This window comes from Tachypleus tridentatus, chromosome 13 (genome assembly GCF_004210375.1).
Source record: "Tachypleus tridentatus isolate NWPU-2018 chromosome 13, ASM421037v1, whole genome shotgun sequence".
NCBI classification, from domain to species: domain Eukaryota; kingdom Metazoa; phylum Arthropoda; class Merostomata; order Xiphosura; family Limulidae; genus Tachypleus; species Tachypleus tridentatus.
Genome location: NC_134837.1, coordinates 148183887 through 148208193, shown reverse-complemented (window position 1 = coordinate 148208193; position 24307 = coordinate 148183887). Strand labels below are relative to the sequence as shown.

Below are 24307 nucleotides of genomic sequence, written 5' to 3'. Positions count from 1 at the left end.
TTATATCTAAAATCTTTTAATATTCTGATTACAGAACTAAAGATCACTTGATACTGTTTCAAACCAATGAATAATTATATTAAATTGTTAAAATTATATGACAAATATACATTTTACGACTTTTTTAAACTTAAGAGAACATTCAGTTGAAACAGCAGAATTTACTTGCATTTCTGTTTTAAGCGACTGAAAACAATAGGTAAAGAATCCAGATATTTATGTTTTAAATTACTATGATAACCAGAAAATAAAACAATACCTAGTAAAATTTTAAAATAATCATTTAATATATGAAATGTCTTCAATAAAACAAAATTTAAAAACTAGATAAATACAATAAGAATTTGCTCAAAATATTTGTTTCAGTAGTGTTTTTAAAACATCTAAATTATGGTTTTTGCTCTCAAGATTCATGGATTCAATGTTATTCCAAAAACAGTTTTACCACTTTTGAATAAAATGGAAATATGAGCTGAACAAACATCTAAAAAAATAAAAAGATCACAAAGAAACAGAAATAGAAATCAAGTTGTTAAGTTTCAACATGAATTAATTTGAAACAAAGCCAAAAAAGCTTACACGCACACTAAAATAAAGCAACTTTTCTATTTCTAACCCTTCCTGGGTGGTATATTGTATAATACTTAATCACTTTCTAGAGTAAAACGTTTTATATTGTCTGTTAATATTTGTTTCAAAATGAAAACAGTATACAGATTTTTCTCATTGTATCTTTTACTGAAGTTTTTAATCGGTGGCAGTATTTTCTTTCTAAGATTTTAAAACGATCAAAATATCAACAGTGGAGTTTAATTACAAACTTGTAAGAAATCACTCTGATATGAAAATTTTTCGTACAAAATAACTCGTGAAGTGATCAAATTTCTAGTTGGAAATGATTTATGAAAGGGGATCTTACAACATTTCATGCGTCATAAACCAAAAGATCGTGAATTGAAGAAATGAAATTAGATTTTATTACCTATCTTTCGTTTTCCTATTAACTGTTTTAGTATGACACAGATTAGGAGATAGAAAAACAAGAGGCAACTAGAAACGTATGTCAGCTTAATACTATACTTTTGTAGAAGTATATATATATATACAACTACTAAAAATACTTGTAAACAAAATCGCAGTCTTTTTTTTTTCTTTCACAATAAAGTACCAATGTTTTACTCAGAGAAGTGTGGTTGTTTTACAAATGTTATTTATTCGTCATAAAGAAACGATTTAATATGCTAAATGATCATAGTAAGACATTAACTTAAAAACTATATATATATATATATAATCCACACGATGAAGTGCTATCTAAATACACTGATGCTAGTTGATAATTTTGTACGTATCAGAATTATGCAAGAGTACTTCCCGTACAAGGATAATTAGAAATAAAAAATATTTGTGAGTTATTCACCTGATGAGTACTGAAATATATGCCAAATCTCGTGTTTAACACTAGCCTGACGTATCCTTGTATTGTCGAGTTTTTTTAATATCAATTCAATGATGAAACATTGAATAAGAAAACACTATACCTACACAGCTTGTCTGGGTACAAATTTGGTAGATCTAAATTATGATGAAAACAAAAGTTATTTAATTTACAGTCGGAAAAAAAAAATTGTTGATTAGCGTCATATGACTTCAATGATGCACTGAATACATGAGTGAAAAACTAAAACAGTAGTACTCGTTTGTCTGTACCAATTCGCTTCTGTGAATGTTCAGTTTAGGCTTAAATGATGAAAATGCATGACAAAAACTAAATACCCTGAAAGTGAAAAATGATATGTGCTGCGTCTAAATGCCATATGATAAAACTACTAATTTTCATACAGAATTGATGAAATACTTGAACGTTGATTGGCAAATAAATACTGATCCATAAATTATTATTTCATTTGAACCACAAAAATATCAAACCGAAATTTAAGGTTGTCAGATCTATTATGAAGGAATTATAGCTTACTAATAACTCGGAGTCATGTTAATTCTTATTTGCTTTGAAACTGTTATTTTGTGTGAGGTCCTCTGGTTCTTATTCATGAAACCTTGCACTTTATTCTGAAAAGTAAAAATAATGGTTTTTACTACGTCTAGAAAACGTTTATTTCTTTTAGTCATGTAATGACACTTACACTCGAAGCAGAACCAAAGCATTCGCACAAAACATATGAATATTTCAATTTAATTCTGAATGTGTCAAACTAAAATAATATAAATTGATTACAAAGCTTCTAAGAAAAAATACTATATGCACATGATATTTACTGGACGAATAAATGGTAACCACTACAAGTTTCTTCATTTTTACGCACTTCGTAAATAGGCCCTTGCTCTGTGATTTGCGGAGATTAAATTTTAATCGTTTGGTCACGATAGAACATACTGGTTTACGACTTACGCTGTTGAAACTTTGCTCATTAGAATTACTGATTAACATTTACGCTATACGAAATACAATTTGAAGATAGATTAAAATTATTTATAAATTATAGAAATAAACTTAATTAACTGTCTCTCGACTTGTGTAGGTTGTGTATATATACACAAAAATTTGAAAATTAATACAGGAAAACCGAAGCTAAATATCAAGTTTTTATACGAACAGCTAATAATTTGAAAGAAACTCATACCAATGTCCCCACAAATACAAATATTTTTCTCATGAACCGATTTTAAAACTTACTTTCAAAGGTCTACATATTTCTAATATTCCTTATAAATTTCCTCTACAAGAATGTTCTTGAAAGAAATAGCAAAATTGTGTATAAAAATGTCGATAAGTTTCTTTCATCAGGCTATTCACAGAATTTGAATTTTAGGAACATTCAGAAATCTTTAAAATACGCTAATCCCTCATCTTCTACTTTCTTCTTGTCGTTTTTCCACTTCTTGTCCGGAAAACGGTCAAAGTATCGAGTGTCGCCATTGTGGCTCACACTGGGAATGATGGGAGGCTGTCAAAGTACAATGTCACTAATCAGTTTTAATTATTTTTACTAGGTTGTCAATTCGATAACGTTACTAAAAAAGAAAAAGACATAACCGAAACATAAAATATTTGAACAAATAATATTATGTAATAAATTCGTTTTAACCAAATCAATACTTGATTATCTTTTTTTTATCTGAAGTTCTCTTAAACTGTGAGCAAAGTACAGATAACCCATTATTCAGTTTTGTGCTTAAGAACAAACAAACACAACATATTTTGTCTCCAAGAAAAAGTTTTAAGTTTCGGCAATATAACATATTTCTTACAATGTTACTGTTGTAATGAATGAATTATTATTATTAAATCTTCTGTTATGAAAGAATTTATTGTTAATATGTTAATAATGGTTTGTTATTTACACTGGACATAGTAATCATTGTGTCCTTCTCGCTAGTCATCAGGCAGATTTACTGATCCCATGAGTTCAGTATTTAGTAGATATTACATGCTAGTGCTAGTCTATGGTCACTTACCCTGACGCATCGAGGTCATCAGTAAAGCTTACTGATACACCTATGGAAGTAATTAATGGATTCTTCTTGTTAGTATTTAGTCAGTTCTAATGACCCATGGCGTTACCTAAAGAGCTAGCTTGTAACGACAGATGGCGATCAAGAATAGAGAATTTTCATATGTTGTTTGCATCTCTTATTTTTCAAACCTGATCCGAAACTGTCAACGTTATATAATGATAAGACACATATATACACATATGTATGTATTGTGTACCCTCTTTTGCACTTAGTCAATATGAGCCCAAGTAAAATAATAGATAAACTACTTGAAGAAGTTTAGCATATGACTGTTAGTATTGTATCAAGAAAATATTGATATGTATTTTTCAGATACATTAAAAACAATTAAAAATAGTAACGTTACTTTCAAAACCGTGCTTATTACTAATATCAGTATTGACTATTTGTTATAATGTGTTAATCTTTTTACTGAACCTCATATGAGCTGTTCTACAGAATAAACGCTATTACATTTTCAAGTGTTCCACCATATTATCTCTTCGTTTTCTTATGACTGTAAGCATATTAAATAACTATTTAATGAAATTTTTAATTATCTTTATTTTTCAGTTTGATATGCTAATAAAAAGCAATGCCACCATGCGATTCACTTACTGTAAATAACAACAAATTGGAGTTACTTTTATTAAATTGTGATAAACTGCAGTAGAAATTGAACACGCGCGCATATACGGGTTGTCATTACTTAATTTTAGTGATTTTAATTCTGGGGGTTAACAAAAAACAAAGAGATTAGTTACATTTTGGCTCTAGATAGTTGAACAGTTTGTGAGAGGAATAAACTGGGAATGGATGAATGCTAACTTGAAAACAAATCCAGACGCTTTATTAAAACTGCTTTTTAATTTTGCTTTTTTAATTCATATGTTTGTAGTTTTCTAGCTACATTTTCAACACGTTTCACGACCTACTTCTAGTCTATGTAGCCGTGCTTGTTATTTTGTTTTATTATTCGTATTTAATTAAAATGTAATTATGTCATTCGTCCTTATATGAAAGTATTTACTTCCTCTACCAGGAAAGCAAGAGTAAATTTTCAGCATCTAATACAGGGAAAGGGTTATTGGAACACGAAATAAAGAAAGTACAACACCAGGAAGGCAATCTTTTATACCTAAGTGAAGCAACTTAAGTCCTTATATATTAAGAATAGAGATCTTAAACTTATGTTACCAAACAATATCTAAAATGTAACTAATAACTACGACTACGGCATGAATTATTCCTATTACCATTTGATAGTTCCAACAAAATATTTTATGGTAATGTAACAATATTAGGCCCATATTTACTTGAGAGAAGTACGTCTGCCATTAATAATATGGTAGATTTTTCCAAAAGTCATTATCATTAACTTTTGGTTTTACGGCATTGACCATAACCATCATCAAAGATGGACATATAATATCAAACTGTCCTGCATTTAAAAGAAGTAACAACTAAATAATCATCTTCCAACTTTATTTTTGAGAAGAAAATAACTGAAACGGAAGTTTAACGAAAAAATGTTAGGCTTACATTAATGATCAAGAAAAAGAATAACTGCCTGTAAATTTGCATTTTAGTATGTCTAAGATGAATAGGAAATTCCTTGGAAATACAAGTTCATTTATACTGAACATTAATTTCATCAACATATTAAAAGATAGGTTCTGGGCTAGTGTTTTTCACTTTCACGTGTAAATTTTCTTCAAATAAGTTAGTCAAGATGGGATGAATTATTGCATTAAAGTAGAATTTATTAAATGTGTTTAATGGTTACTTGTAGAGATAAGATCCACAAATTACGTTTGAAATGAGCACTGTTGCTAGGTGAGATCTTTTGAGATTAAAAACACTGTAAAATCAAGCAGGAAAAAATAGATAAATATTAAATTGACACAAAAGAGATAAACTGTTACTCTACAGGGATGAACGTACTTTCTGTATTTACAAGCCAAGCTTATTTGAGTTGTTAATTTATAGAATACTTTATTATGTACATAATCAAACAAGTCTTCTTTAGTGTTCTAAAAGCCGTTGAAACTTTCCAGTTCGTTGGTATTCAGGAGTGGTGACCTCTTGAAGTGATCTTTCTCCGGGTAGTTATCAAAGTTCCTCGTATCTCCATCAGAGCCGACATATGGTAGTAGAGGAGGCTAGTTTATTCCAGAAAGAGAAACGTAGAGCAGAAGGTTGAAAGAGAAGAAACTTTGTTAGATATTTTTTTATAATCCCATCACCAGTTACATTAGATGAAAAGGAAATATCTGGAAATAGTTCTTAAAAGTATTCAGTATACGATAAAGAAAACTTGGTATTTGTTAAGTTGGAAAATATCGTACATAGCAAATAACTTTCATTAGAATAATAGCACGAAATATCTGTTAAACTGTTTTGGAAACGACTGTTGTGTTATGACTGAACAAAATTAATCTTCAGAAAAATGAGTCGTTTCACAATATTTTCCATAGATACTGAAGTGTGTACTAGGGAGAATATGTTTAAGGTATTAGAGTTAATAGGAGATGCTCTAACAGAACCTTGAAGGAAATTACTTTTAAAAAATTTCTAGATGTAAAAAAGGAGAGACAATCGAGAAATTAAGCCGATATAAAAATTTCTGGCATGTAATACCGTAAGTATTATTATGGCCAAAATCACAAGAAATTACAATATTTACCTAGCTACTCAACCCCCCCCCCCCCGCGGTGACTCAGTGGTAAATCCAAAGGTATATAACGCTAGAGAAACGCTTTCGATATCCGCGATGAGCAGAGTACTGATAGATGATTGTACAGCTTTGCGTTTAACAACAAATGTTTACTTCAGTGTGTTATATGGTAAAATTGTTCATGCACAAAACGCTATATTTAGAATTTTGTATTTATGGCAAAGACTTTAATCTTTAATTTTGAGAATATTGACCAGAGAGAAGCACCGTCCTACCATCCATGCGAGGACATTGACCATCTCTTGTAGAATGCAACCACGACTAAAATTGCGGGCCCGGCATGGCCAGGTGGGTTAAGGCGTTCGAGTCGTAATTAAAGGGTCGCGGGCTCGAATCTTCGTCGCACCAAGCATGCTCGCCCTTTCAGCCGTGGGAGCGTTATACATGACAGTCAATCCCACAATTCGTTGGTAAAAGACTAATAACTCAAGAGTTGGCGGTGGGTGGTGATGACTAGACTAGTTGCCTTCCTTCTAGTCTCACACAGCTAAATTAGGGACAAATTACGGTGGGACTCACCGTAACGTTATAACGCCCCCACGGCTGAAAGGGCTAGCATGTTTGGTGTGATGGGGCTTCGAACGTAAGTTCTACGGAAGTAAAGCTCCGAGACAAAAGTTTACCCTTGTTAAAAAATATGTAATCCACACTTCCTAGGCGAATCTTTCATAACCAGGAATAAATTATGAAATACAATTGTAACAGATAATTACATAAAGTTGGAAACTAACATTTACCTCTAGCTAAAGTTTACTGCAACTGTACATATGGATGTACATGCTACTGAGGAGATAAAAAGTCACTTTCTAAAACGATCTACAAAATATTGTATCAGATTTATCGTATTATAGTCTGTGAAAAATGTCCTTTAATAGCGCAAGAAAATGTATTTAAATATGATACTACTGTTGCTGTCATTAAAGGAGTGAATTTCATTTTACAATCTTATAATTTATATTTTTATATTCTTTGATCTATAGACTATAAAACCATAATGGCAGGTTTGTTCAATTCCGATTTTCTTAGACTAATCGTTTCCGTTAACGACATAAAACTGAAGGTTTCCTTATACCATATAAATCAAGAAGGCAACAACGTTTCCATCTATCCTTCACTTCTTCATTCTCAGACGTTTCAAACTGTACTTTATATTCGAGCAACCACTGATATTAATTATTCATATAATAATTATTTAATAGCCGCAAGCCACAAAACATTTGCGGTAGTTTTCATGCCTTTCGCTTGCATTTTTGTTATTATATCATTTTCACGCACGGCATTTAAACTACCCTTTCTTGCAGGCATTGTGTTATATCGTAAAAATCTTGATCTATTTAAAAAATATTTACACGGTCAAACAAACTCACGTAGATGCAAGTTTATTTACTAAAACTATATATAAATTAAACGATAAATCATGGTAGTGATATTTATAATAGTGTACAGAACATGAAACAACTTAAACCCAGAATAAACCAATATAAAGAAACGCCTTTATACCTATATTAGTATAATAAAATAAAATTATATATTCAAACATCTAACACCGCCCTCTACATTCCGACACTCAGTTACACAACCCTTTCCAAGCATGTGGTCAGCTTCCAGTCAGTTACCTCTTTCTTTCTTTGTGAACCTGACGATGACCGAAGAAGGTCGAAACGTTGTTCGCTCTTCTATGTAAAATATTTTCTCAACCCAAACGAGCCGTTTTTGCATATACATTTCTCTACAAGTGAGTTTTCTCGACATCACTGTACATAAACGAGTCAACAAAGTCCATAGCAAATGTCTAGAGTGTACAGTATACCCTCACCTGTTCGCGGTTCCCCATTCGCGGGTTAGGCTCTTAACCCTATCGCATCGTATGCCGGTATACCGGGCTAGCGTCATAACGTCATAAAAACGAATGCTCGGTAAACCGGGCTTTTGTAGGTCATAGAGACTAAAAGCGCTTTTCGAGGGTATGTCTGTATTTACTCTCTCAAGCAGTTTTATCGATTGACGTCTTTATCGAACAATGGGCTGAGCTGCTATTGGCTGACTGCCTCAGCTTCCCCCACAACGCAAAAAGCAAAGTACAGCCGGTAACGCACTACACACGCACACACACAGCGCTCGGTCCCGAGGAGGCTAGGAAATAGGTTTGAATTTAGCCAATGGCTGACAGCTTTAGTTTCTCCTTCTTGCTGATTGATACAGTAATACAGTATGGGTAACTATACTATGCGGGGTTACTGTCCTCCTGTACTTCCGTTTCTTTTTGATTAAAATATTGTTGCAGTACAAAATTAAAATGTGTTTACATTATCATTACTACATTAGTGAAATACATGACTGCATGGAATATTACTACATTATTACTGTATTAATGAGTAAGAGTGTCTTTAGAAAGTGTCTGGGAAGCATTCAGTACCGTATATAATCTCATACATAGAAGTTTTAAAACTGCATCCAATATTCGCGGGGGGTAAAGAACGTAAACCCCGCGAATAGCGAGGGAATACTGTAATACTAAGTTTTTTTTTATGAAAGTAAATGCATATTAAGCGTTATTTGTATGAAATAAAAAACCGAAAGCTCAAATCGAAATCAGTCTTAGCTATGAAAACAATATTGTGTAATCATGTACCATAAATGTTGCATTAAAAAGTTCAGCCACATAAAAATAGGTAAGATGATTCCGAATGTAAAAGCCAATATCCAATCTAGGATCTTCGAACAAAGGCCTTTCTATAATTTGTAGAACTTCGCGAAAAAAGTTCTGGACAGAAAATCACAAGCGTATTATTTATACAGGTAATATTAGTTGGCGTTGTTTATTCTCGATATTTACAGATGACTAGTGAAAAAAACACCTCGTTGTTTTTATTTGCAAAAGTTTCATATGTTTAAGTGCTTACTGACAATACCGTTCAACCAACACAAGTGTTTCATTTTAAAGAATTCTATTTTTAGAGAAAGTCCCATAGAAGTATGAATGTTAATTGACTGTGTATAACGATTGTTTCCCGTACAATATAATTACTTTATGCAGAGTAAAAAACTCTAGGTTCACTATAGAAGGAAAGAAAAACGTTAATCTTATTTATTGGAAAGTTTAGTAAGAGTTCCTTTTCCAGCTGTCTTTATGTTCTACTTACCAATACTAAATAACGTATTTCATTAGATTTTATGACGACTGAAATAAATACTCTCGTTAAGGGATTCAAAACTCCCTCATGATTCAGAAGCTTCAATGCATCAGTCAAACTCCTTCTTTAATCCCAGTTATTTATACAGTTATCCAAAGGGGTTCATACACGAAAACAAACCCCGTTAAGACAGCCGTCCGTTGCCACCTGAGGCATTACGTCAGTGAGTGACACCCCCCGAGATCTCTAGAGGGGCGAGGAACATATAAATACGATGTCAGATTTTGGCTTAGCAACCCTTAAACCATTCTATTAGGCTTCCATCTGTTTTGATGACTTTTCAAAGGCATTTTAACCTCCTTAGTAAGGAGATTATGCCATACAGATAAAAGTATACACATGTCTTTCAGGAGGTTGGCAGCGAAATTTGGTTCTACTACATCTGAAACTTCGGAAGGTGTTCACGACCAAGACAATAAAATAATAAACAGAGCAAATTAGTATGGGATAATCTAGAGAAGCCATTAAATGTCTTTTTTTTTCATTTTATGCATTTATAAAAGGTTTAAATTATCAGTAACAACGTCCGTAGAAGTGGACAGTTTTCAAAGATAACATTTAGGTTGAGCTTAAACCTAATCACGGATGTGACAGTTGAATACAGTATATATTTCCAAGGTTTTATTAATCCTGAGTAAAAATAAATTTTGATCCTATCATGAACTTTAACCTCGTGTAAATCATTCAAACATTAACATAAATAAACTGTGCATCTAGTAAATACAAAATATAAATTAATTCTACCACCAATTTTCAAAATGTCAAGAATTCTTAGTTTTGTACGTGTTTCAATTATATTTCTCAATTTAAAATAATTTATAATTTTGTATACTTTCAATCTTTAAGATTTTGTGTATGTAAATAATTTTACTGAAACTTAAATGACAATAAGTCCCCAACTGGCTCAGCGGCAAGTCTGTAGGTTAAGGTGCAAAAAAGCAAGTTTCCATACCAGTGTTGAAAAGAGCACAGACAGTGCAATGAGAATAATTTGTTAGTTTTATACAATTTAGTGGCGGAGTTTGTGTAATTATGAGAAGATATTGGTTTGTTAATGTTTTTCTCAGATTTATTTATAGTGCAACAAGAATAACTTGCTAGTTTCACACAATTTAGTAGTGAAGTTTGTGTAATTATAAGAAGATATTGGTTTGTTAATGTTTTTTCAGATTTATTTATAGTCCAATTAGAATAATTTGTTAGTTTTATACAATTTAGTGGTGGAGTTTGTGTAATTAAAAGAAGATATTGGTTTGTTAATGTTTTTCTCAGATTTATTTATAGTGCAACAAGAATAATTTGTTAGTTTCATACAATTTAGTAGTGAAGTTTGTGAAATTATAAGAAGATAATGGTTCATTAATGTTTTTTTTTTTCAGATTTATTTGTATTGTAATTTAGTGATACATGTACAAAATGTTTTACCTTAAAATGTTACAACAGTTTGTATGCTTTCTTTATATTTCAAATAAATCTATAAAAACATCCTTTTTCCAGTTTAATTAATTCTTATTATTTGCCTGTGATGTGATGTCTGTTTACTTGGCACAATGACAGACACATACATATATTAAACAATAATTTACAATGAAAAAAAAACATTGTGCAAATGTTTTATGCAGATTTAATATATATGTAATTATATATTACATATATTAAACAATAATTTACAATGAAAAAAAACATTTTATTTACGTACCTGTTCACTTTTTAAACTTAACAGCTTAATTAGGGACCATAAAATGTTTTCTATTGAAATAATTTTGTTAAGGTGGTGGTTTTCTTATAGCAAAGCCACATCGAGCTATCTGCCATATTCACAGAATGGAATTAAACCTCTATTTTTAGCCATGTTATAATCGAATTATCTTAGCACAGAGTCTATTTATGCACATAATTTCAAGACTTTTGAAGGGTTCATGTATAGATGTAATAAATTATTAATTGTTTCGTGTGCAAAGTAGCTAAATAATACATTATTTTACAAAATAAACATGCAAAAAGGAAAACTAAAATTTCAAAATTCAAAATCTGTGCAATCACATAACCTTCCTCAAAATTATAAAGGATATAGTCTGCAATGTCTTGCATACCTTGACTCTCTTGTTGAGCATGTCATCCCAGATGGTTCCCTTAAACCACCTGTGTCTTTTAACGTCTTCGGCTCCGTTCTAAAATAAGCAAAGATCAAGTTACATGACACAAAGAATAACGACTTTCTTCTTATAATTATGGAAATGTTGCTTACCAGGACTGATTTGAATGGAATTGAAAGTTGAACGGTAACACCAAATAAATACAGAAACACAGACATGATCTAACATTTAAGCATTAAGCAAATAATTCTGATTGTTTGCATGTGTGAAGCAATAACGTTGTTTGTTTGTTTCTGAATTTCATGCAAAGCTATACGAGGGCTTTCTACGTTAGCTGTCCCTAATTTAGCAGTGTAAGACTAGAAGGAAGGCAGCTAGTCTTCACCACCCACCGCCAACTATTGGCCTACTCTTTTATCAAGGAATAGTGGAATTGACTATTATAACGCCCCCACGGTTGAAAGGTCGAGCATGTTTGGTGTGAAGGGAATTTGAACTCGCGATCCTCGGATTACGAGTCGAGTGCTTTAACCACCTGACAATGTCGGGCCGTCAATATCGAAAGAACATTCAAGATTTTTAGCACTAGTCATACAGATTTTTCTGTTGTCAATTCTATAGTTTAACATTTAACTACTTCCTAAAAAATTACGTCATTTACAGTAAAAGTATTCATGCAAATTTGTAAGTTTAGATCTTAAATAAAGCAAAAAATTCTATTAAATATCTTACCTTCATGTTTCCTATTCTCTTTGTTCGATCTTGAACTAATAACTTCTTTATTAGATCTCTATAAAAATATACAGATACAGTAAAGATATAAAATTAATGATATCAAAATGTGTTGATGGTTTAACAGTAAACGTAAAATACTATCAGTATTAAGTTTCATATTCAAATGGGTTATTTATCTAAATGAAAACATTTTAAATTGCACATTGTTAACATGTATGATAAATAAGCCTGTTTGTTTTTGATATTGTAAGTGCCATATAATTTATGTGATTCTAGTCGAAATGTGGTATGTAATGACGATTTTTTTAAACTTAAACTGAACTGGATCATTCTGATAACACATAAAACAAACATAACGAATAGTGTTTTATCCGTCCTACCGTTAAAAAATATCTTACAGCAATCCCATCAATCTTTTAACTGAAAAAAAAGCCCCAAAACAAAACAAAACTGGTTTTCATATACATTAAATTGGCCATTAATGAAAGATTATATGTGAACTGGCCGAGAGAAAGAATTTTCTGCTTACTTGGCAACTGGGTCAATGTGTCGTGGCCACTCAATCTTTCCGGCCAAGATCTTCTCGTATATAGCAAACGGGTTCTCATCAAAATACGGTGGATACCTATTTTTAAGACATAGAGGTCACATTTCTGCAGTATAACTCTTTCCGATAAAATTACTTATTTTGTTTATTTAAAGAAATAAATTTTAATTGATCTATAATCATGCTATCTAAAAATTAGGGATTAATAAGTAATTATCTGTTCAGAGACAATAGTTCGTGTAATAAAATTATTTCTTTGTAAATAATTAATAATTATTTTTAGTTATAAACAGATTAATTTCAGATATTTAACAGTACCTGTAAAATTGTGAAGAGTGAGTTGACTTTACTAAATATATATATATACAGTGTCCCAAAAAATGTATACACACTTTGAATGATTATAACTCACTCAAACTTTCTTTTTTCAGATGTAACTGATTTGAAGTAATGGCAGAAGCAAAACTAAGCTTTGAGAAAAGGAAATTTATCTTAAAGTGTTACTGGAAGTGTGAGAACTTAGCTGAAGTGCAAAGACGGTTTAGAAGGGAGTTTCAAACAGATCCACAAATGCGACTCACTAATACTCGCATCAGAGATAAGTTTGAAACAAATGGAACTGTTCAAAACGTCCATAAAGGGCGTTCTGGAAAACCGCGGTCGTCCACCAGTCCCACACGAGAAGCAGAGCTGTTGGAAAGTTTCCACCGATCTCCAAGAAAATCTGTTCGGCAAACAGCCCGTGAGACAAGAATCCCAATATCGAGCGTCCATCGCATGTTGAAGCGCATTCATTGGAAAAGTTTTATTCCGGCATTAGTCCACACTCTCATTGAAGATGATCCTGACCGGAGAGTTGAATTTTGCAAGTGGCACCTGGCAAAACCTGCAGAGGATGCATAGTTTCAAAATAAGAGTGTGTGGAACGATGAAGACACATTTAAGTTAAATGGCTCAGTTAGTCGCCACAATTGCACTTACTGGGCCACTCAGAACCGGCAAGTTACGGTTGAACGTCACGTAAACTTACCAGGAGTTACAGTGTGGTGTGGATTATCAGCGTTGGGCGTAATTGGACCATTCTTTTTCAAAAACACAGTCAGTGGTATCGTTTATCTGAACTTGCTACAAGAATCTGTCATGCCACACATTCGAGAGCAATTTGGAGATGAGGAGTTTTGTTTTCAGCAAGATGGAGTACCTCCCAACTACCATCGTAATGTGAGGACCTATCTTGACGAAAACTTGCCGAACAGATGGATTGGGCAAAGAGGTAGCTCTAAATTTCCCCCACATTCACCAGACCTCACACCTCTGGACTTTTCTTTATGAGGATATGTCAAAGATAAGGTTTATAGTACAAGCTCTGCCGCAATCAATGAGCTGAGAACAGCAATTGAAAGATAATGCACCCAAATACCAACTGAAATGGTTCGTGAAGTTTGAAATTCCATCTGTCCGCATTATCAGCAGTGCCTGAATCAGAACGGGCATCAGTTCGAACACCTGCGATAACTCAATAGATTCTAAACGTTTATTCTTAAACTCGGATTATAAAACCTAGATATATCTTAATAAACATTGTATCTATAACCATTCAAAGTGTGTATACATTTTTTGGGACACCCTGTATATGTACAGCATAAAGTTTTCAAAGTAATAATTCATCCAAAATGAATATTTCACGCTTAATCTTGAAGTTAATACGTTATTACTATAGTATTAAAAAATGTATCGTTAAATGAAAATGAATGTATGTGGGCCTGAGCACATTGTTTATCGAAAGATTGGTGTTGGAGTAGAATCTCAGCCTTCATCATTATAGGCTTCTTTTAGTTAACTTTAGATTACTCATTTTATGACTATTTTACAAGTAGATAACTGGCATTTTACGTTTGGAAATTCTGGTTCTATTTGTTTTGCCAATGAGGAAGTTAGTTATGGAGGGATTTTATTCTTCATGTAAAATCGAGACAGCTATGTGATCAATAGCCGGAACAAGTGATATGTCTACTTCCGTCTCCATCTTATTTGGTTTCTTTTCTCAAGTTCAATAGCCAGCCTTACATTAATTTTTATTATTTAGCCATAATTTCCTCATACTTGTTTGTTTATTTTTTTATAAGATGACGAATGTAGCTTGCTAGGTTACAGAGTGTATTCTAAACCTTTATAAATTTTGTGTAGAATATTAATAAAATAGGTAGTCAAAGATTGTGAAAACTGTTTTACCCCACCAAGTGATAATAAAACCACAGTCACTGCTAGAACCTAAAAAAAAAAAAGATGACGTTTAACAAAAATAAAAAACCTCGGTTTCGACTATTCGCGAGTTTTTGATTTTGGAATAATCTGGATAGCTGAAAAGCGGCGTATACACTGTAGAGAGCAAATATGCCACTTATTTCTTCATATCTAGCTTTTAATGACCTGTAGAGAAGAAAACCCAGATAACGTTTGTATTGCTTTAATACAGGGGTCCATGCCATCCCTACACAGAACACTTTACGATAACTTTATGCAATATAACTATGATGGCGATAAATATCCACTGATATCATTATGAATATAAGGTTACTTTATACTGCATACTGTGAAAGTAAATGTTGGGTCTAACTTTGAAGATAGTATATCAAGTAATTTGTCTTTGTAATTAAAGAGCTGAGATTAGATTTACAAAGTTAAAATTAACGATGTAACGTTATGCAAACAGCAGTAGATATCCAACTGTATATATTCAGTCAATTTGCAATAAAATGGAAAAAATATCACCTTCACTTTAAATTTTAACAAAACAAACCTAATTGAACAGTCTATCAGTGAAAGATATTTTTAAGAAATTGATCGATGTATATTCTAATTACAACATACATAATATAAACCTTTTAGGGTTCTGATTTATTTTCATAAGATATACACTCATAATGCAGGTTTTCTTACAACCTATCTATAAAATATATTTCAACATATAATTTATACATAGAATATTTACTTATGAACCTTCTACTTGATACAGCTTACCAACAAGATATTTAATAATGAATATTCATATAAATATAGTTCAACAGCCGGATATTTATTAATAAAACTTCGTCTGGTATAGTTTACCAGCAGAATATTTATTAATAAAACTTCTTTGGAATGTACGTTTCCACAGCATTTTTTTTATTTCAGAATTTTACCGCAAAGATATAAAGAGAGCTACTAATGTCCTTAATTTTGCGCTCTTTATCTCCAGAAGGCAACTAGCCAATAGTACCTATCGCCAACACTTAGGTTACTCTTGTCTAATCGAACATTGTATGTGGCTGTCACTCACGCCGATGACATTAACGTGCGAAACGCGTTTATGCAGTAACGACCTGCAAACCTCGAACCATTAATTCACAGCCCGAGCATGCTAACATTAGGCTACGCATTGCCATTTATCTCCACATAATTTCTTAATAAATTTCATGGGCTATACACAAAATACTGGTTCATAAATATTTTGGATATAGCTTAATAAATGTTAATAAATCCTTTTTATAATATAGTTTGTTTGTAGGACCTTTATGAACAAACTTCTTTCGCATGTAATGTACCAACAGAACATTCGTTTATAAAACCATCTCACGGCGTATTCAGTATGTTATTATAATCTCTTTTGGATTTAATATTTTCAATTCAATAAGTTAAAGCAACCTTATATGACATCATACAAGTCACTTCTCCCTCAAACTTACAAAATATAGTGACATAACAGTACGTATATACATATTCTGACGGATTTTAACTGCAGAAGAAGTTTATTATGTCTATCAGTTCCAGTTGCTCTAATACCAACTAAACCTAGAACCAATAATGTTCAGTCACTTTTGCTGAAAATCACTGCCATAAGTCGTTTCAAATTACAATCCTTTGTCTTTTTCTGATACACACAAGAGAAGTTTGATATAAAAGTATCATCTCACCCGGACAACATTTCATATATGAGAATTCCTAAAGCCCACCAGTCTACAGCTTTATTGTGACCTTTGCTCTGGATGATTTCTGGTGCTAAATATTCCGGCGTTCCACATAAGGTCCACGTTCTGTACATAATGCAGAGTACAGAAAATAAAGAATTGTTAATGGAATTGTCATTTTTGGTAAGACCTTTTTACTCCTACACCAAAAGTTTGTACATACCGTCAGTATTTCTGTATCAAATAATCATATTCTTAATCACAGAAAACATTTGTATTAAATTAGGTAAAATTTTATCATGAAGATACAATACACAATAATTAAATTAAACGCTACAAAAATGTTCATCGACGTACAAATGAAATAACGTATTTTGTATATAAAAGCTAAATATTAATAAATCCAACAAATCAATGCTGCAAAACTACTTGGTAGTAATAACGCTTCTTGAACAATGTACATCTTAATAAAGCATACTATTAATGTTCATTATCTAGTTTTAATGATCTAAATACATTCTGTATATGGTTTGTTATCTGAAATCCATTCAAAATGGTTCTATTCAAATTGAATACAATTTTGACAAACGAAGTACTTCTTTACAAATCCGTTATGCAGCTTTCCCAAAATTTATGTAAGTATAGTGTTAAAGGATACAAACCTTAGGAGTGGTTACTTTAGTACAGATTATGCAAAAACATATTCGTTATCTTTCCCGCTAGATTCTAAAAGCATCTAAAAACCAACATAACAAACTCTACTTTTTATTCACTCTATAATGACAGTGGTATTTGGATTTACAATGCTAAAATTCTAGGTCCGATTTCCCGTGTTGGACACAGTGGATAGCATAAGATGGCTTTGCTCTAAAACAGAAGATGACAGTACCCACTGCCAACATGCTACGTATATTTTATATTAGCATTTCAAACTCACAAGAACAATATTCTGACACACAATACACAAAAAACTAGTCTGAGATATGATAGTATACATAAATAGTACGGTCCAGGAAGACTGAACTAATACATTGAATTAATATTAAAGACAGCAGTATAAACAATAATGCTATTATATAGTACCACTAACCTCACTTTCTCACTGTTTGAATAATCAACTCTAGAATGATATTGATACATTTAGTTAAATAGTTCTTCAGATTTCTGAAAAGAAAATCGAAAAGCTTAAGTTTGGAAGTCTATAAATGTAAAAGGTTAGTCACATGTAAAATTAATATTAATCTTATCATTCACACCTTCACAGTTGTAATATTAAAGTATTACGACAGAAAAAGTTTAAAAAGCCTTGTCATGGTAGCTAATAAGGATATAGGCACTGATAATTACCTATCATTCAGAATTTTGGCAAAACCAAAGTCGGTCAGTTTCAGATGTCCATCCCTGTCTAACAGTAGGTTTTCTGGTTTCAAGTCACGGTAAACTATTCGTTTCTTATGAAGGTATTCCAGGGCTAGCACTACTTCTGCAGCGTAGAAACTTCCAATGATTCCAGTGAAACGACCAGCGTTTCTGAGGTACGTGAACAATTCGCCACCACAAATATATTCGAATAGCATGTAGAGTGACGTATCATCGTGTGTTGTCCATACCCTTGAATGAGTCAACAACATCAAATGTATTCACCAAATGCAACACAATAAACATCTTTAAATGTCTTTAAGTGAAAGATGTAGTAAAATAAACATAATTTAAAATAAAACTGAATTTTACATCATCTTCAAGTTTCTAATCCTCTTCATTCAGACACCTCAGCCTTTGTAAAGAGGTAGCAAAAACAAATCTTAAACTATTTAAACATCTGATAACACCTATAATAAGCAGTTGCGAAAAAATACTGGGAATTACTCTACCTTCCTCGATATATTTTATAAACTACTTACATGTTGATTATAAAGGGGTGTCTAATTTGCTGTAAAATGGTCTTTTCGTTTTTTACATGCTCCACTTGCTTTAATCTAATGATATCTGCTATCTCTAAGATTTTCATTGCGTAATAGCTGGTCGTTACTTTATCTCTACACAGAGATACTCGCCCGAAGGTCCCTGTACCTAGTGCACAATAGAACAATAGGAATGAGTTATACAGAAGTAATTAATTTTAACTTCTTCACTTCTCTTCAGGTAAAACATTGCTGTATTACGATAAGAGTACAAGTTACGACTAACCATTGACTTTTTTTTTTTATCAGTTACTAAGTTTGCAAACAGAATACGTGTCCAAGAAAGGCAAGAAAACTCAGTGAATTTACACATGTAAATAAAAATATAAGAGGTACAAGTGTGTTAAACTGCAGGAACACAGGACGACTTCATACATTTAAGGTGCACCAAAACATTAGCTGCACCAGTGGTGAGAAAATATACTCTTCAAAACAAGAAACGCAAAAGGGATATTTTTGTTATTTTAAAGAGAAATATATGTAATAACGTTACAAGCTCAGAGTATGTGATGTTACACGTGTTAAGGAACTGATTGTCAGACCAAAATGACAATAAAAGTTGTGCACTTTGAAAACGGAGGAAAACGTCGGACTTTTCGCCAAAACGCATGCGTGTCCAATAAATTTGTTTGAGAGATCTGCATGTTCTGCAAGTGCAACATGTCCAAAATCCCTATAAAAGTGACGGGTTCTCGGTTTCCATAGCTCAGTGTTAAGCCACCGACACGCAATACATTTACGCCAAGACTATTTGAAGCACAACGCAACAACGCCATTGGTCGCTTGGATGTAGGCGAATCTCGATCAGATGTTGCCAGAGCTGTGAATGTCCACCCAAGCACCATCACAAGGCTATAGAATCGTCACCAACAACATGGATCAACTCGTGACCGTCCACGATCTGGCAGACCTCGTGTGACCATGCCCGCACAAGATCGCTACATCCGGTTACGTCATCTTCGGGATAGAACCACTACTGCGACGTCTACTGCCTCAACCATACCAGGGCTGCGTAGGATTTCCGATCAGACCGTACGCAACCGTCTACGAGATGCAGGAATCCGACCTCGACGTCCAGTCAGAGGCGTCATCCTCACCCAGCAACATCGTCAAGCACGGCTGCAGTGGACTCGGGCACATCGGGTATGGCCTCATCGACGATGGAGGCATGTTTGGTTCAGCGATGAATCACGCTTTATGCTTCGTAGGCAGGACGGAAGGACCCTTGTTTACCGTCGCCGAGGTGAACGTTTTGCAGCAAACTGTGTGCAGGATGTTGACAGATTTGGTGGTGGCAGCGTCATGATGTGGGCTGCCATCGCCTACAATGCCAGAACAGACCTTTTGCACATTCGAGGGAATCTTACAGCTCAACGATACGTCGACGAGATTCTTAGGCCCCATGTGCAACCCATCATGGTGAACGTCGACGACGTTTTTCAACATGACAACGCCCGTCCTCACACAGCCCGACTTACCACTGTCTTCTTGAGACACCACAACATCAACGTTCTTCCCTGGCCCTCCATATCACCAGATTTAAACCCCATCGAACATCTTTGGGACGAGTTGGACCGACGTCTGCGACGGCGACAACCTCAACCGCAGACTCTACCTCAGCTTGCAGCAGCTTTGCAGGCTGAGTGGACAGCCTTTCCACAGGATGTGATTCGTCATCTCATCGCTTCCATGGGCAGGAGATGCCAAGCAGTTATTGATGCTCACGGGGGGCATACTCGTTATTGACGTTGAGTGACGTTAAACTTCACCTCGTGAGCGTGGACTTCGCATTTGCAGACTTTGGATGTTCAGCAGTGAATGTGCAAAGTTTCACACACGTCATACAGAACTACCCAGAATAAACTTGTTAACAATTTGTCTCATATTTTGCCTTTTGCGTTTCTTTTTTTGAAGAGTATATAATCATTTCGTGGAAGTTGGGAGATTTTTAAGAAATCTAAAATTAAATCTGAGATTAGCGTTTACTTAAATCAAACTAATATTTTTACCTCAATAATTTTGATTGTTTAGGAAATACTACAGGCCACAAACATTTGACATAAAATAACAATCCTTTTCTAAACTTGAAAAAACACTCGTCACGAAAACTAATTTACACTAGTTTCAGTTCTACTCCTGGTAAATAGGAATTACTAACTAACGCCAGTAAGTAAAACTCAAGTGTACTGTCATTAACGTAAACTTTCAAAATCGTCTATGATAACATTTTTTGGGGACATATTAAATTATTTATAAAGAATACATCCTATTTAGCGGCTTACAATACATGGGGGTAAAGTTTAGGAATAATACGCTTCGTCCATTAGCCAGTACTGTAGATAGAGTGCTGTTTCACCTTCTGATAAACATGCGCAAAAATAATTATAATAGAAAGAGAACTTTCAAAACTTCAACGGCTCTACTAAGAAATGAAAATATGCTAACAGTATTCATGTAGTTTGGTGAAGAGGTAAAGAAATATTGACAGTGTACAGCACACAGGTTTTTGTTTATTTTTAAGCTGGTGTTGCACTACAGCTCACTGTTGATGCTATGACTGTATTAAAGGCAAGTAAAATGTCAAAATGGGTACTCAGATAAGTTTTTGGTAAGAAGACTATGAGATACTTCAACTTTTAAATATTCTGTTACTTTTTATATTCCAACAAGATACTCTACGAAAGAAGCTTTGAAAATCATCAAGAGAAATATGTTATCATATACTAAAATTAACGTGAATTTAGAAACGGAAGTTTTCATTTATTAATCTCTATTATGGAAGGGATGAAGACTTGGTGTTCTTAGATTTTAAATAGGTTTCGATAAAACATGATTTGAAAAAAAAAAGTAAGGAAATTATGATGGCTGAGGTTGGGTAAGTTACTTATAAGTTGCATTGTAGGAAGACTGGAGAAGCGAAACGATACACACAATTACCATCTCAGTAGAGTCGCTGTTCCCTTTTCCAAATAAGTATAATGCACGAGGACAGACATGGTTAAGTAAGATTCAAGGCACGCGATACATCAAAATATAGGTTCAGATTAACGAAATCACTCACCAAACCAGAAAAAACCGAATATAATAATGGCTGCCTTTCATGTGATGTGGCCAGTAGTTTAAGTACGGCTACAGTTAAACCTTAGAGGTCATTTCTAACTTGGACATTTGGTGACATTCTTATTGAAAATACCAACACCAACACAGCTAATGTATAAAATAATTACAAATTACAAGTTTCAATATTTATACAGGATATTAAGAAATCTATTTTTAAATATACTAACTTTACGGTTGGATTTAAAATGCACTCCACGCATTAAGTTATTATGTATAAAAACACAAGCTTCCACAATACGTAACAAATATCACAACCTCAGCAGCTGAATTTCATGGTATATATTTGGTTCCCACGAAAATTCCTTTCTCACCTGTACTAATTAATAATCTAACATCCAACTTCAACGCGCCCTACAATCCTGAACCGGTTTACACTCTTAAATACCTAACACATGCGCCCGGCAACAGTCAGTTGCAAACTCTCTCTTATTAATCTCTGTTACGTTTCTCTTTGGTTTATTTTGATAAAAGTGTTAATACCCATACTAGCCGTCCTGAGATACATCCTTTCACATCTGTCAGTAGGTAAAACCTACAAGGCAGAAATTAACAGCAAATCTAGATAAGTGGTCTATTACAGTTAAATTTAAACTTACACTTATAATTTACCTGAATGAACTCTGTTTAACCTGTGCCTCTACTCTTAGAAGAGGAAATGATATTTTACGAAAATAGTTATGAACCCTATTTCGCAAAACAGATATTTCCTACAGCAAAGAGAAGACTACAAGTTATGTTATATAAAGATGCTTGGACTCAACTTTCTGTAATTGATAACACGTAAAACGATATTTCACTTTATAAACAAAACATGTGCGCTATGATTATTACAGGGTGCCTGAACGGATCTGTTCTTGCTTCACAACGATCCCAACGACAATCTACATTAATAATAAGCCCCTAAATTTCCAGCTCGTTATACTCACGAACGCATACATATATAATACAATACTAACTAACTTTACTTTTCCGTCATGGAACGTGTAATGACGTCAGACATCTAATAGGTATGCAGCGTCGTGGCCTTGATTTGTATGTTAATACAGTGAAGGTGTGGGCTTTCAGAATTACAAAGTTTTTACAGTTTCGGCTCTTACGTACAATATACCAATTTATGTGTGTTTCTAATTCACTTAAGGTTCAAATTAGCCAACAACCATTCAGCCTTTGCTCAAATTTTTTATGCGGTAAATGCCTTATGGTCTCAACGAATAAACTTTACTTTATTATAAAATTAGCATTGACGAAATGCAACAATGTACCAGCAGAACAAATCAATCTATGGTTAAAATTCTATTCTGAATTCCCGACTCTTAGTTAGTATATTCTAATCATGCAATGGGATTTGACTAACATTCTTATAATACACCCATGGCCCCAGAATGCCAAACGTGATTTTGCGGCAACGGACGTGCATCATACAAACTCTGGCCAACAATTCAACACATTAAACAAGTGCTACGCCTGGCCACCATGGATCCATGAATGTTTGGCATTCTTGTGAGATAGAAATTCAGCTTCGTGTGATGTGTAAAAGAAATATCATGCAGTCTTTTTCATCAGAAATGTATTCAAACAGGATTTAAAAAGTTATTTTTTAACCACTTAGTAAAATTCGCTACTGTGTTGCGGCTCTGTTATACAGTTTGTTTACTATTCTGCTAAGTATACCGCATCTTAAAGTGGAAACAGCACTATTTGTGTAAACCGATAATTCTTTAATATAAACACTGAATAAAACTAGCTTTGTGTTTAATAAGAAACAAATAAAAAACATCTGTATATTTCAGAACGTTTCTGATATGGTAAAAAAGAAAAATGTTCGAACTTGGATCTTATACACATATTAACTTTGTAGCCAGATCACAAACTAATATCCAAAATATTTTTTCAATTATATAGAATGTCGTTATAAGGTTTGAGAAGAAATAAAAGTGTGACAGAGTTAGTTCCCTGCCGAACGTACATTTGCTATACAAAGTAATGAACCCGAATTTCATCATTGCAATTTGAATGTACTGAAAATGAAATTCGTTATAACTCTAAGCTCGTAAACATGAATTGGCCAAAACCCTATGGTTATAAAAACTAACGTATATGTTATTTAACTTCTAATTATTTTTACGAAACGACCTACAGTGAAAGCTACTTGAACATAAACTTTTAAAGCATCTTTAGTAAAAAATAACAGAAATATTACATCCAGCTATTCAACTATGTTGTTGTTTTTTAAGTCACGCATCGAAAACCCACACTTTCTCTAATGTATAGCCCGTATATTTTAGGATATCTAACTCTGAAAGTGAAGCACAAAAACACGAAAAGACTCAAGTGAATTCTCAGAATTAGTAGACAATATCTTGTCCTCACCCACAAGTCTTAATAAAAGGACCAAGAAATCTATAAACATGATACGGATAAAGAGAATACACTGATATGGAACGCCTTTCATCT

General features: G+C 33.2%; 1 protein-coding gene across 5 annotated transcripts in view; it reads right to left on the bottom strand.

Annotated features, from left to right (window-relative positions):
* LOC143236750 (cAMP-dependent protein kinase catalytic subunit 3-like) overlaps window positions 1-24307 on the bottom strand; it is a 47403-nt gene continuing 23096 nt past the window's right edge. For 2 of the 5 annotated variants that reach the window (XM_076475237.1, XM_076475239.1), the window contains exons 2-8: window positions 18674-18842; window positions 18120-18383; window positions 16779-16898; window positions 12808-12903; window positions 12276-12333; window positions 11541-11618; window positions 5262-5678 (exon numbers count right to left, since the gene is read on the bottom strand). In XM_076475237.1, the coding sequence (XP_076331352.1) occupies window positions 5550-5678; window positions 11541-11618; window positions 12276-12333; window positions 12808-12903; window positions 16779-16898; window positions 18120-18383; window positions 18674-18842 (914 nt within the window). In that variant the 3' untranslated portion in view covers window positions 5262-5549. Of the gene's footprint in view, window positions 2967-5261; window positions 5679-11540; window positions 11619-12275; window positions 12334-12807; window positions 12904-16778; window positions 16899-18119; window positions 18384-18673; window positions 18843-24307 lie in introns of those variants that run through there. The other 3 variants (XR_013019736.1, XM_076475236.1, XM_076475238.1) reach the window with 3 other exon arrangements.